The sequence below is a fragment of the Neomonachus schauinslandi genome, chromosome 4 (genome assembly GCF_002201575.2).
Source record: "Neomonachus schauinslandi chromosome 4, ASM220157v2, whole genome shotgun sequence".
Lineage (NCBI taxonomy): Eukaryota > Metazoa > Chordata > Mammalia > Carnivora > Phocidae > Neomonachus > Neomonachus schauinslandi.
In genome coordinates, this window is record NC_058406.1 from 21,565,334 (window position 1) to 21,577,496 (window position 12,163).

The 12,163-nt window shown below is 49.9% G+C and overlaps 1 protein-coding gene across 4 annotated transcripts in view; it reads left to right on the plus strand.

The window, feature by feature from the left end:
• Positions 1-12,163, plus strand: part of PTPRU (protein tyrosine phosphatase receptor type U) — a 78,213-nt gene that overhangs the window by 16,344 nt on the left and 49,706 nt on the right. For all 4 annotated transcript variants that reach the window (XM_044913935.1, XM_044913937.1, XM_021684412.1 and 1 more), the window contains exons 3-7: positions 2,257-2,528; positions 3,062-3,143; positions 3,248-3,363; positions 3,749-3,923; positions 4,495-4,788. In XM_044913935.1, coding sequence (XP_044769870.1) covers positions 2,257-2,528; positions 3,062-3,143; positions 3,248-3,363; positions 3,749-3,923; positions 4,495-4,788 — 939 coding nt within the window. The remainder of the gene's footprint in view (positions 1-2,256; positions 2,529-3,061; positions 3,144-3,247; positions 3,364-3,748; positions 3,924-4,494; positions 4,789-12,163) is intronic.

Consider the following 12,163-nt stretch of genomic DNA (forward strand, 5'->3'; position numbering starts at 1 on the left):
GTTCCGGAACCATGAAGACTGGGCTTCAAATCCTGGCTTCATCAGCTGTGTGACTTTGGGCAAATCACTTAACTTCTCTGAGCTTCCATTATCTTAACTGTAAAGTGGAGAGCATAGGAATCCATTTCATAGGGTTATTAGATAATGTCTACAAGGTGCATAACATGGGAGTGGCATGTAAGCATTCAATTAATGTTTAGTTGCTATCGTTGGAGGTATTTGAGGGGGCCCAAGTACCAGTACTCCCTTCACTGGGTGCAGAATCAACGGGGCATTCAGAAAAGGATGAGACAGATGGAGGCCAAATTATCAACTTTATTAGCTTGGGTTGGAAGACATAGCATAGTGTGAGAACAAATAGGCTTGCTGAGGGAACCCCAGAATAGACAGCTTCAGGACCTCCTCCCCTTCACCCTGTCATAGTAGTGGGCTAGGCCCTTTGCTACTCAGCTCACAGCATGGCTGCAATTGCACCTGCTGTCAAAGGTTTGGGGAGGGTCAGCAGAAGTTCTCAGTGGTGAGGCCAGGACTTGAAGCCGCCAGAGGGGCCCTGCACAGCCTGACACAGGCAGCCTTTAGGCTTATCTCCTACCACTCACCTTGCCTCCTGGAGGCCTCCCTGCCTCCCCCTTCTGTGCCTTTGCTCACACTGTGCCCTCCCCTGGGGCATTCCTCTCTGCCTTTACATAAACAGCCTTCAGCTCCTTGTTTGACCTCTGTGTTAGTAGGTATCAGAGTCTGACTTGTGTGACTGTGATCTGTAAGGTGCCCACCATGGCAGGGACCCTGTGTGGGCTCTGCCTCTCTCTCTCATGGGGAGAGAGAAATTTAGTATTTAGTGTGGGCCTTGTGCTGGATCCTGGGGCTGCAGTGGTTGGCAAGAGGGCCACAGTCTCTGCTCTCTTGGTGCTCACATTCTAGGGAAGGGAGTTGGGGATGGAGGGAGAAGGAACGAGGGAGATTCAGCAACAGAGAGGAGAAGGGAGAGCCACTGCAATGAAGGGAGAAAATGAAAGAGAAGGAGAGGGATGTAGAGTGAGGACAAAGTAGGAAAAAAGAGAGGAGAGAGGGGCAGAGGGGCAGAGGAAGCCGGAGGAAGAGGCAAGAACAAAGTGTCAGACTGAAAGGGGGAGAGACACACATAGCTGCTCACAGGGAGAGGAGAGAGGAGGATAGAGGAGTGGGACCGGAGACACTGTTGGGGGCCAGGATGTGCCCCTTTCTGGTGGGGATGGAGACTCGGGGGTTCTGTTTACTACCCTGCCAGGACTGATCCAGGAGCCGCCTTCACAGGCCTCTGGCTCACAGAGATGAATGAGATCCCTTCCAGTGGAGTCCCTGGGGAACCCTCCCAGAGCAGGGAGCCTGCTGGTTTGGGATCTGAATGAGCTTGTGTTGGTTGGTAGCCAAGCCTGGGAGGAGGCAGCGCTGGGTGGCTGTGGGTACCCTCTTGGCGGCTGCTGGGGCCTTCTCCCCACAAAAGGGAAGCCATAATCCTCCAGCCAGGTCCTGAGGAGTCCAACCCACTCTCACCCTGCCAACCCCCCTCCTACTCCCCTGCCCATGCCCAGCCCGGATCTGGATCCGGGGAAGGAGAGTGCTGCCTTTCTCCATGTTGGAAATTAAAAGAATTGTCTCCCAGGCATTTAGACCTAGGGTGGGGGCTGGAAGGGAAGTTAGAGTCCTTTCATTTGGTCTCTGTTCTATACGCTCATTCAGCTTGGGTTCAGACCTGTGCTGGGGACCCAGTGGAGCCCCCGAGGCATCACAGACTGCTGGCGAGACAGACCTACACTTTATTAATGATCCAAAGGCCAGGAGAGAAGCCTGTAGAGGAGCAGGGAGGGAGGGCTTCAGAAAAGGGAGCTTTCGAGGGCCTGTCATGTGCCAGACTCTTGACTCCAAGATGAATGACCTAGTTAGTCCCTGCCTCCAAGGGCAGCTCAGAACATGGGGAAAGTCGTGGGTCAGCATGAGCTTGGACTGTGATTGTAGGTGGTGAGGGGCCATAAAAGGTTTTGAGAGAATCACTTGTGTGTGTTTTTTGCCTCTCCAATTCTCTCCTCTGGGAAACAGATGCAGGGAGGTGAAGGGACTCAACCTAGTGAGTCATAGCTGGGACCAGAACTCAGAACCCTTGACACCCAGTGGGTCCAAATGCCTGGAGTCCTTTGTTTCTGCCCCATTCCTCTGCCCACCTGACCTTGGTCCTCCCCAAGCCTCCTCAGCTCCTGCCTCTTCCTCCTCTCTTTCCAGGCTCCTACTTGATGGTCAATGCTTCCCAGCATGCTCCAGGCCAGAGGGCCCATGTCATCTTCCAGAGCCTGAGCGAGAATGATACCCACTGCATGCAGTTCAGCTACTTCCTGTATAGCCGGGATGGGCACAGCCCGGGCACCCTGGGCGTCTACGTGCGTGTCAATGGGGGTCCCCTGGGCAGTGCCGTCTGGAACATGACTGGGTCGCATGGCCGTCAGTGGCACCAGGCTGAGCTGGCTGTCAGCACCTTCTGGCCCAATGAATATCAGGTAGGCTGGGTTTGGTCTGTGGTCAGCCTGTGCTTAGGGGTGGGGGTGGAGAGGTGTCAGCCTGAGGTCAGAGTAAGCTAGTGACCGAGGTTGAAATTAGTCTGTGTTCAGCATTGGGAGTCAATATGCGGTCAAGGTCAGGGGTCAGTCTGTGGTCAGCATCGGGTGATTCAGTGCCACTGCGGTCCAGATGCAGCGTCAGAGATCACTGTCAATAGAAATAGTCTGTGGCTAGAGTCAAGGGTGAGTTGGAACAGTGCTGACCTGGAAACCCTGTCTGGCTGGGAGAAGTTTTCCTGCTTGAGGGCAAGGGTCCAGAACTGGGATGGAACCTCTGGCCTTGACCTTGTTAGCTCTGGCTGCTGACACTCCCTCCCACAACTAGCCGGCTTGGTAGGGAAGGTCATTGTGAGTTGGGCTTGGACCTCGACTGGTTGAGGAGCCTGGACTGGAGCAGAGCTAAAGGGATCCCTTGTGGGCACCCCCCAGGTAGGGCTGGAGGGATATGACAGGGACCCTCCCGCCTCCCCCAGGTGCTGTTTGAGGCCCTCACCTCCCCAGACGGCAGGGGCTACATGGGCCTCGATGACGTCCTGCTTCTCAGCTACCCCTGCGGTGAGTCCCAGTCCCCCGGGGTGCAGGGTGAGGGGTGTGGTGGCCGTGGCTCCTGCCTGTGGGGGGCACAGGCCCAGCTCACACGCAGGCTCTATTCCTCGCAGCAAAGGCCCCGCACTTCTCCCGCCTGGGCGATGTGGAGGTCAATGCTGGCCAGAACGCTTCCTTCCAGTGCATGGCTGCGGGCAGAGCAGTAGAGGCCGAGCGCTTTCTCCTGCAGGTGAGGGGGGCAGGGACCTTATCAGGGTGGGGGAGACTTCTTCTGGGACCTGGGTTTTCCTTGCGGGGTGCTGAGTCGCTCCTGCATTTTCCAGCACCTCTACTCATGCCTCCCTGCCCTCACGTAGGCTCTGCTCTGCCCTCTTGGGTGCTCTTATGCCCCCAGACCACCCTCCATCAGAGGCAGAGACCACATTCCCTTAATCAGCTTCTTATCCCGCACCTTCCAGTGGCGGAGCTAGTTCCAGGAACCCCATATGTCCCCTGTGTACTAGGGACAGCTAAATGGGGCCAGGACATAGATTACTCCCCTCGCCCCGGTCAGAGCGAGATCGCGACCCTCCCTCTCGGGCGCTCCTGACCCTGTCCGCCTTACCCCTGAGCAGCGCCAGAGCGGGGCGCTGGTGCCCGCCGCCGCCGTGCGGCACATCAGCCACCGGCGCTTCCTAGCTACCTTCCTGCTGGCCTCCGTGAGCCGTTCGGAGCAGGACCTGTACCGTTGCGTGTCCCAGGCCCCGCGAGGCGCGGGCGTCTCCAACTTCGCGGAGCTCATCGTCAAGGGTCAGCCGGCTTACGCTCGCGTAGGGGGGTGGGTGCTGGGGCTGCCCCCTCCGAGGGATGGGGCTGGCGGGGGGGGCGGGGCATGGCCGGATAGAGGGGCGTGGCCCGCGGAAAGGTGGGGCCGGCAGGGTGTGACCGGGGGCGGGGCCTGTGGAAGGGGCAGTTTCGCCCCTGGAAGGAGGTCTGATCGAGGGGGCGGGGTCTGAGAGGCCGGCGGGCGGGGAGACCCTGTTAGCGTGTGAGCCACGCGAGGCGGGGTCTGGCTCTGGGGAGCTGGGGTTGAGCCAAGCCTCCTGCGGTCAGGCCCTGAACGCTAGAACTCGGGGATTCAGAGGGGAGTGAGGGACAGGGTGTAGGCTTAGGGGTGAGTGTGGGATCAGCCTTTGGAGCGGGTGCCCCTTACGGCCTGGGGATTTAGTGGGCGCGGGCAAGAAAGTCTAGTTGAGGGTCTGGGGGCTTCATCAGGGTCCTGGGAGGACAGGGAGGGCTACTGGGGATTCGGATGTGCTGCCATCCGGGCAGGGTCTCACAGCGCATCTTTCGGCTCCGCCTCTCCCTCACGCCCTCGCAGAGCCCCCCACCCCCATTGCGCCCCCGCAGCTGCTGCGCGCGGGGCCCACCTACCTCATCATCCAGCTCAACACCAACTCCATCATTGGCGACGGGCCGATTGTGCGCAAGGAGATTGAGTACCGCATGTCCCGCGGCCCGTGGGCCGAGGTGCATGCCGTCAGCCTGCAGACCTACAAGCTGTGGCACCTTGACCCGGACACGGAGTACGAGATCAGCGTGCTGCTCACGCGCCCGGGTGACGGCGGCACTGGCCGCCCCGGGCCGCCCCTCATCAGCCGAACCAAGTGCGCAGGTGGGTACCTCCTGGCCCAACTCCGTCCTTGGGACACCTGGGTATGGGCTCAGGGCTACCCAGGGATGGACCAAGGGGGCACATTACGAGAGGTAATATGGCCTGCCCTTGTGCCTCTAAAACATTATAAAACGTCGTGATTTCCCCCCAATCCTTGTTATGGTAAAGGTAATGATAGCTAATATTTTGTGCCAGGCTCACATATGTATATAAACACATACGCACACACACAGACATTGATTTAAAACTCCCAACACTATGATCTAGGTACTCTTGTCATACCCATTCTACAGATAAGGTGTCTGAAGTACAGAGATGTTAAGTGACTGGCACAAGGTCACATAGCTAATAAGTGGCGGACTTGGCATTGGAATCCTTGACTGCCTGGCTCCAGAATTTGTGTTCTTAATTCTACATTAAAGCATTTAGATAAATGACTATATACCATAAAATAAAAGTGTGTTATTAAATTTCAGCTGGATTTTCTTGGGTCTTTTGAGCCTGAGGTCTGCTCTTCTTTGTTCAAAACGGTATAAGCAGCTGTTAGGAGCTATGGCACTCCTACATCAAAGGACACTCTTGTTTAACCTAAAGAGAAATTGAGAATAGAACAGGACGGGTTTCAATGTATTTCCTTAATTGGAATCTTTATTGAGATAATTATAAATTCACATGCAGTTGTAAGAAAAACTGCAGGGGGCCTGGCTGGCTCAGTTGGTAGAGTATGTGACTTGTGACCTTGGAGTTGTGAGTTCAAGCTGCAAGTTGGGTATAGAGAGTACTTAAAAAAAAAAAGAAAAAAAAAGAAAGCAAAAGATACAGAGATTGCCCACACACTTTACCCTGTTTCCCGCAATGGGAACATTTTGCAAACTTGTAGTATAATATCACAGCCAAGGTATTGACATTTATATAATCCGCAGATCTTCAGAGTTCCCCAATTTCACTTGTCCCCATTTGTGTGTGTGCGTGTGTATTTAGTGCTATGTAGTTTATCACATGTATAGGTTTGCATGTTTATCGCCATAGTCAAGATACTGTTCAGTCAATTTAAGACTCCTTTGTGTGGCTCTTTATATCTCTTTTCACCTTCCCTTCCTCCCACCTCAGCTCCTGGTAACCAGTAATCTGCCCGTCATTTCTAAAATTTTGCCATTTCAACAATGTTATATAAATATGAAATCATATAGTATATAACCTTTTGAAATTGGTTTTTAAAAATTTGGTAACAGGTTTATTGAGATATAGTTCACATCTCATAAATTCACTCATTAGAGTGTACAATTCAGTGATTTATAGTATATTCAGAGTTGTGCATCCATCACCACAATCCATTTTAGAGCATTTTCATCACCCCAGAAGGAAAGTTTGTACTCTTTAGCAGTCTGCTCCTCCCCACATTTCCTCCTACCACCTCCAGCTCTAGGCAACCATTAATCTACTTCCCGTCTCTGTAGATTTGCCTTTTTCTGGACATTTCATATAAATGGAGTCATATGAGGCATAGTCTTTGTGATCAGCTTCTTTCACTTAGCTCATGTTTTCAAGGTTTATCCATGTTGTAGCATGTTTTTTCCTTTATCTTTTTTTATTGCCGAACAATGTTGCATTGTATGCAGCTGTACCATTTTTTTACATTCCCAACAGCAGTGTATGAAGGTTCTGATTTCTCTGCATTCTCACCAACAGTGGTTATTATCTGTTTTTTGATTATAACCCTCATAGTGGGTGTGAAATGGTATCTCAGTGGGTTTTTGACTTGCATTTCACTGATGGTTAATGATATTGAGCAATTTTTCATGTACTCATTGGCCATTTGTATGTCTTCTATGTAGAAATATCTACTCAGAGTTTTTACCCATTTTTAAGTTGGGTTATTTGTTTTTGTATTATTGAATTGTAAGAATTCTTTATGTATTATGGATGCTAGACCCTTATCAGATATATTTGCGAACATTTTCTTTGATTCTGTGGGTTGTCTCTTAATTTTCTAAATGGTGTCGTTTGTAGACAATAGTTTTTCATTTTGAGGAAGTCCAATTTGTCTGTTTTTCTTTTGTTGTTTGTGATTTTGATGTCCTATTAAGAAACCATTGCCCAATCCAAAGTCACAAAGATTTACCCCTATTTTTTCTAAGACTTTTATAGTTTTAATTTTTACATTTAGGCCCTTGATCTGTTTTGAGTTAGTGTTTGCATATGTTGTGAGGTAGGGGACCAACTCCATTCTTTTGCATGTGGATGTCCAGTTGTCCCAGCACCATTTGTTGAAAAGAGTATTCTTTTCCCATTGAATTGTCTTGGCACTAAGATTGGTTATTTTGCTCAGCATAATTCCCTGGAGACTCATCCAAGTTGTTATAGTACATCAGTCATTTGTTTCTTTTTATTGCTGAGTAGTATTCCATGGTGTGGATACACTGCAGTTTGTTTTAACAGGTGAATGGTTATTCACCTGTTGAGGGACATCTGGACTGGCTCCTATTTTGGGCTCTTATAAGTAAAGCTGCTGTGAACATTTGTGTACAGATTTTTGCACGAACATGCGTTTTCATTTTTCTGGGATAAGTGCCCAAGGGTGTGACTGATGAGTTGTATGATAATCGCATATTTAGTTTTATCAGAAACTGCCAGAATGGCTGTTTTGTTTTACATTCTCACCAGCAATGTATGAGTGATCCAGTTTTCTTTATCCTTGTCCACATTTGGAATTGTCATTATTTTTTTTTAACTATTCTGAGAGGTGTGTGGTGATATCCCATCTTGGTCTTAATTTGCATTTCCTTAATGCGTAATGTTGAACAACTGTCCATGTGCTATTTGCCGTCTGTCATCCTCTTAGGTGAACTGTTCATGTCTTTGCCCATTTTCTAATTGGATTATTCGTTCTTTCCTTCTGAGTTTTGAGAGTTCTTTACACGTTTTCTAGATACTAGTCCTTTGTTCTGTATGCAGTGTATAAATATTTTCTTCTTGCTTTAGCTCATCTTTTCATACTCTTCACCTGGGCTTTTACAGAGCAACCATTTTTAATTTTGATGAGGGCCAGTTTGTCAACATTTCCTTTTATGAGTTGTGTTTTGGTGTCAAGTTTAAGACCTCCTTGCCTTGCCTTAGATCTCAAAGATTTTCTCCTGTTTTTTTTTTTTTTTCCTTCCTAAAAGTGTTCTATTTTTACTCTACATTTGAGTCCAATGATCCGTTTTGAGTTAATTTTTGGTTAGGATACAAGGTTTTTATTATTTTTGCCAGTCTATATTCTTAAGTGTTTTTAAAAGCTGATCTGGGGAGCCATCTAAAATCCAGTTGAATGTCCCATTTGAAGAGACCCTGGGTGGTGGGTTGGAGTGTTCCAGTGGGAATTACTTTCTAGGTGAGGAATCTGGGTCAGGTTACTTAGCCTCTTGGAGCTTTCGTCCGGTTGTTTTACAGGATGAGAAGAATACGAATCTTTACCATGCAGGGTTGGTGTTAAGGTTCATTCAGCAAATGCTTATTGTTAGGTGTCAGGCAATATTGTAGTTGCTAGGAATATAGGACTGTGGCTGCTGTGGCCGCGACAGACCAAGGCCATTGGCATATGAGTTCCCCCTGCCCTGCAGGAACTCTGCATGGAACTCACATGCTGGCAGGGGGAGAGAGTAAAACAAGTGAGATATATAGTTTGTCAGATGATGATAAGCTCATAAGCGCTGTGAAGAATAAAGCAGGGTGGGCCGGGGTGGGAGGGGGTGGGTTGGGCGTGGGGGTAGGAGGATTGCTATTTAAAAAAAGATGCTCAAGGGACCATTTTACTGAGAAGGTGACTTTTGAGCAAGACCTGAAGGAGGCGAAGGACTGAGCCACAAAGGAAGCTGGAGAAATTGCTGGGGGGAAAACAGGGTGACATCACCTACTTTGTTTAAAAGGGTGACTCTGGCCCTTTTGCGAAGTATAGATTCTAGGAGGGCGAGGGGCCAAGAAGGGCAGACCAGTGAGGGGGCTGCTATAACTGGGCGGCTGCAAGGTGTGGAGGCTGTGAAGGTCGAGCTGACTGCATTTGCCAATGGACCGCGTATTGTACAGGCGAGAGGGAAGTAGAGAGAAGTCAGGGATGGCTCCAAGGTGTTTTGCTTGAGCAGCTGGAAGGTTGGAGTTGTCATTTACTGGAAAGAAGCAGACCGCAGAGGGGCAGGTGTGACGGGGTGCCGTAGATCAGGGGTTCTGTGCTGGAAAAGTTGACTTTGAGATGCCTATTAGACGTTCAAGTGGAGATATCCATCAGGCAGATGGATTTACGAGTGGAGCTCAGGGAAGAGGTTCAGGCTGCAGAGAGAAATTTGAAAGTCAGCAGCATAGACATAGATGGCATTTAAAGCCACGAGACTGGATGAGATCTTTTACCCTGGTGGTTCTCGACTGGGGGTGATTGTGTCTCCCAGGAGACATTTGCAGTGTCTGGAGACATGGGTTATTACAACCGGGGGTGGAGTGATAACGGCATCTGAAGGGTAGAGGAAGCCAGGGAAACTGCCGAACGTCCTATGGTGCACAAACAGCCCCCACAACAGAGAATTATCTAGTACAAAGTGTCAGGAGTGCCAGGGTTGAGAACCCCGGATTCAGTCCTGAGATTTTAGGGAATAAGTGAGCGTGGAAAAGAGAGGAGGTGTGAGGCCTGCACCCTCGGGCCTTCCAGTGTTTCGGGTGAAATGCAAATAATGGCCATAAATGTACCAAATACGTGTGAAGATGGGGCCTGACATACAGTAAGCACGCAGCAAATGACAGCTGTTATTGTTACAGTGTTTTTAACTCTTCAAAGCCAGTTCTGCTCCGGTATTCAGAATAAAAGAAATCAGAGCTGGGGGTCCACAGACAATCTCTCTTCTCCTCTCCTGAGTATACAGATGGGGGAATGAAACCCAGAGAGGGGAAGGCACTTGCCTGGGATGGTACAGTGGGCCCCAGCCGCAGGCTGCGTGGTGACAGTGGTCGCTAACTCCCATTTTACAGACGAGTAAACTGAGTTTTAGAGAGTTAGTCACTTGCCCAGATCCACCCAGTGAGTCCATAGCAGTCAACCAAAGTCTGACTCTCCCGATTTCCAGGGAAGTATTTGAAAACCAGAGCAGCCACGGGCACAGCAGGTGCCATCATGGGCTGACGTGGCCACGTTGTACCAGGCACTGCTGAACACTTCACACGGGCTGGCGAGGACAGAAGCTGGGGCCCGGGACCAGACAGACAAAACCTTAATGACTCCTCCTGCCCGTCCTAATGACGTGCTTCTCTTGGTTCAGTGATGTACCTCCCGCCCCCTTCCCCAGCACCCTGCCTAGGCACCTTGGCCAGCAGTTTTGCGGTTGGTCAGTTGTGTTGTCCTCTCCCCCATCTCCCTGAAACTCCCTTCCTGCAATATGATTTACTGTAAAAACAGTAATATAATGTCAGGAGAAGGCATTTAAAAAAAATCACTCTAAACCTTGCCATCCTCGCCCAGTTTTTCAGTCTTCTTCAAATCTCTGCCCATATGCCTTCAGTACAGTTTTACACCCTTGTCATTGGGATGTAGAAAGCATTCTGTAGTCTGCTTCCTCTGCTTTGTGGCGTCCCATGTGTGGTGGTGTTTATAATTATGTTTATTGGCTTTTAGAAGTCCAGGGAGTGTCTCCATATTGCTTAACTATTATGTTTCCAGATCCTTATTATTATAAGTAAGACTACACTGAACAATTTCGTGCTTACAGTGTTTTTTCTCCCCGCTCTGAGTAATTTCTGGAGGATAGTCAGGAGCGGCTTAAGAAAGGGCTTTGAAATATATTGCTTTAACAAATAGTTGTATAGAATTTGCACTTTGGAGACCCCATTGGATTTGAAATTTGGAGCACCAGACCCCACTCCAAAGCCCCTTCCAGGAGAAACAGTTGAATGGTTCAGGGTTATTGCATCCTATTAGAATTATGAAAATCAACACATGTTGGTGTAATTTAACAGGTGTTAACTGTGAGCCTCCTTGTTCGTCTCCCCGCTCCCCCTCCCCCACGCATCTGACCTTTGATCTCTGAGTGGCCTGCAGCCCTATGGAATTTAGAGGGATGGGGCTTCGAGGTCCCCAAGTTCTGTTTTGCCAGTGTGTGCTGGCAGCTGAAGAGAGTATGTCTGGGTGCCAGATGGTTTTTGGAAACAGAGAGACTCATGAATTCACACCCTTCAATCAACAGATCAGTCTGTAGTCAACAAACTATTTGAGCCCCTGGATTTGCCCAGATTTGATCAGGGTGGCGGTGGGGGGGGGGAGAGAAGAGGAAAGAGCTTTCTTTTCAAAGACCCCTCAATCCAGTGAGGTCGGTGGGGGCTAACATGTCTTTTAGAGTGAGGTACCCAAGTATGAAGGTGGAAATTTCATCCTCCAGGTTAGAGGTTTGTTATTTTGTGCCATACGAAGTGGTTTTTACCCAAACCTGAGTAGGTTGCCAGTATTTAAAAATCTGGAGGTTTCACATAAAAATCTGAATTTCTGGCTTCCCTTAAAAAAATGGGAGGATCTCGGGGCACCCGGCTGGCTCAGTCGGTGAGCGTGCAACTCCTGATCCCAGGTTGCGGGTTTGAGCCCCACGTTGGGTGTAGAGATTACTTTAAAAATAGAATCTTTAAAAAAAAAAAAAGGAGACGGGGAGGATCTGGCCATCCCGAGTCTGTAGTTGTTCATGAGAACATTGCCTGGAGCTGAGTAGCAGCTGTCCCCTTTGGATGGGACACTTACCGTCCTGTTTGTCATAGTCCCAGCCCAGCCTGTGTCACCAGTTTACAGGTAACTTCTCATGTCTTTCTCTAAATGCTGCAGGAGGGCAAAGGCGGCAGTGCATGTTGGCCAACCCAGCAAGGATGCAAAGGGGCTAGTGCCCCCAGGGGCGGGGATGTGCGCAGAGCTGCCGGGAGCAAATAAAGCACTGGGGCTTTGGCTCCCTAGACCCTCTGGGACAGACAGTACCCATAGGGCAGCCAGGACCAGAGCCTGGAAGTCAGGGAATAAAGCAAGGATCTCTCAACAAGATGGCAGGGCGAGCGCACATGAAATCCGCCCCCATCCACTCCAAACTCCTAAGAATGTGGGGTAAAACAAAACCACATAGAAAAACAGGAGGAAAATCTCTGGGGGCCAGGAACAGGTGAGGAAACAAGCGTGATAAGTGGGCTTGCAGCCAGCAGCCCTCGGATCGCAGTGAGCAGTGGGACCAGACCCTCAGCGTTCTTGTCGGGTGGGGATCGGGTCTGCCTTGCTTGTGGGGAGAAGGGAGCCAGACTGTGCAAGAAGTCAAGAGGTGGGCCTTGCTCCCAGCAGGTGCTGACATATTTCTTTGGTGGCCTGAAATATGACTGGAGGCTGCCCCTT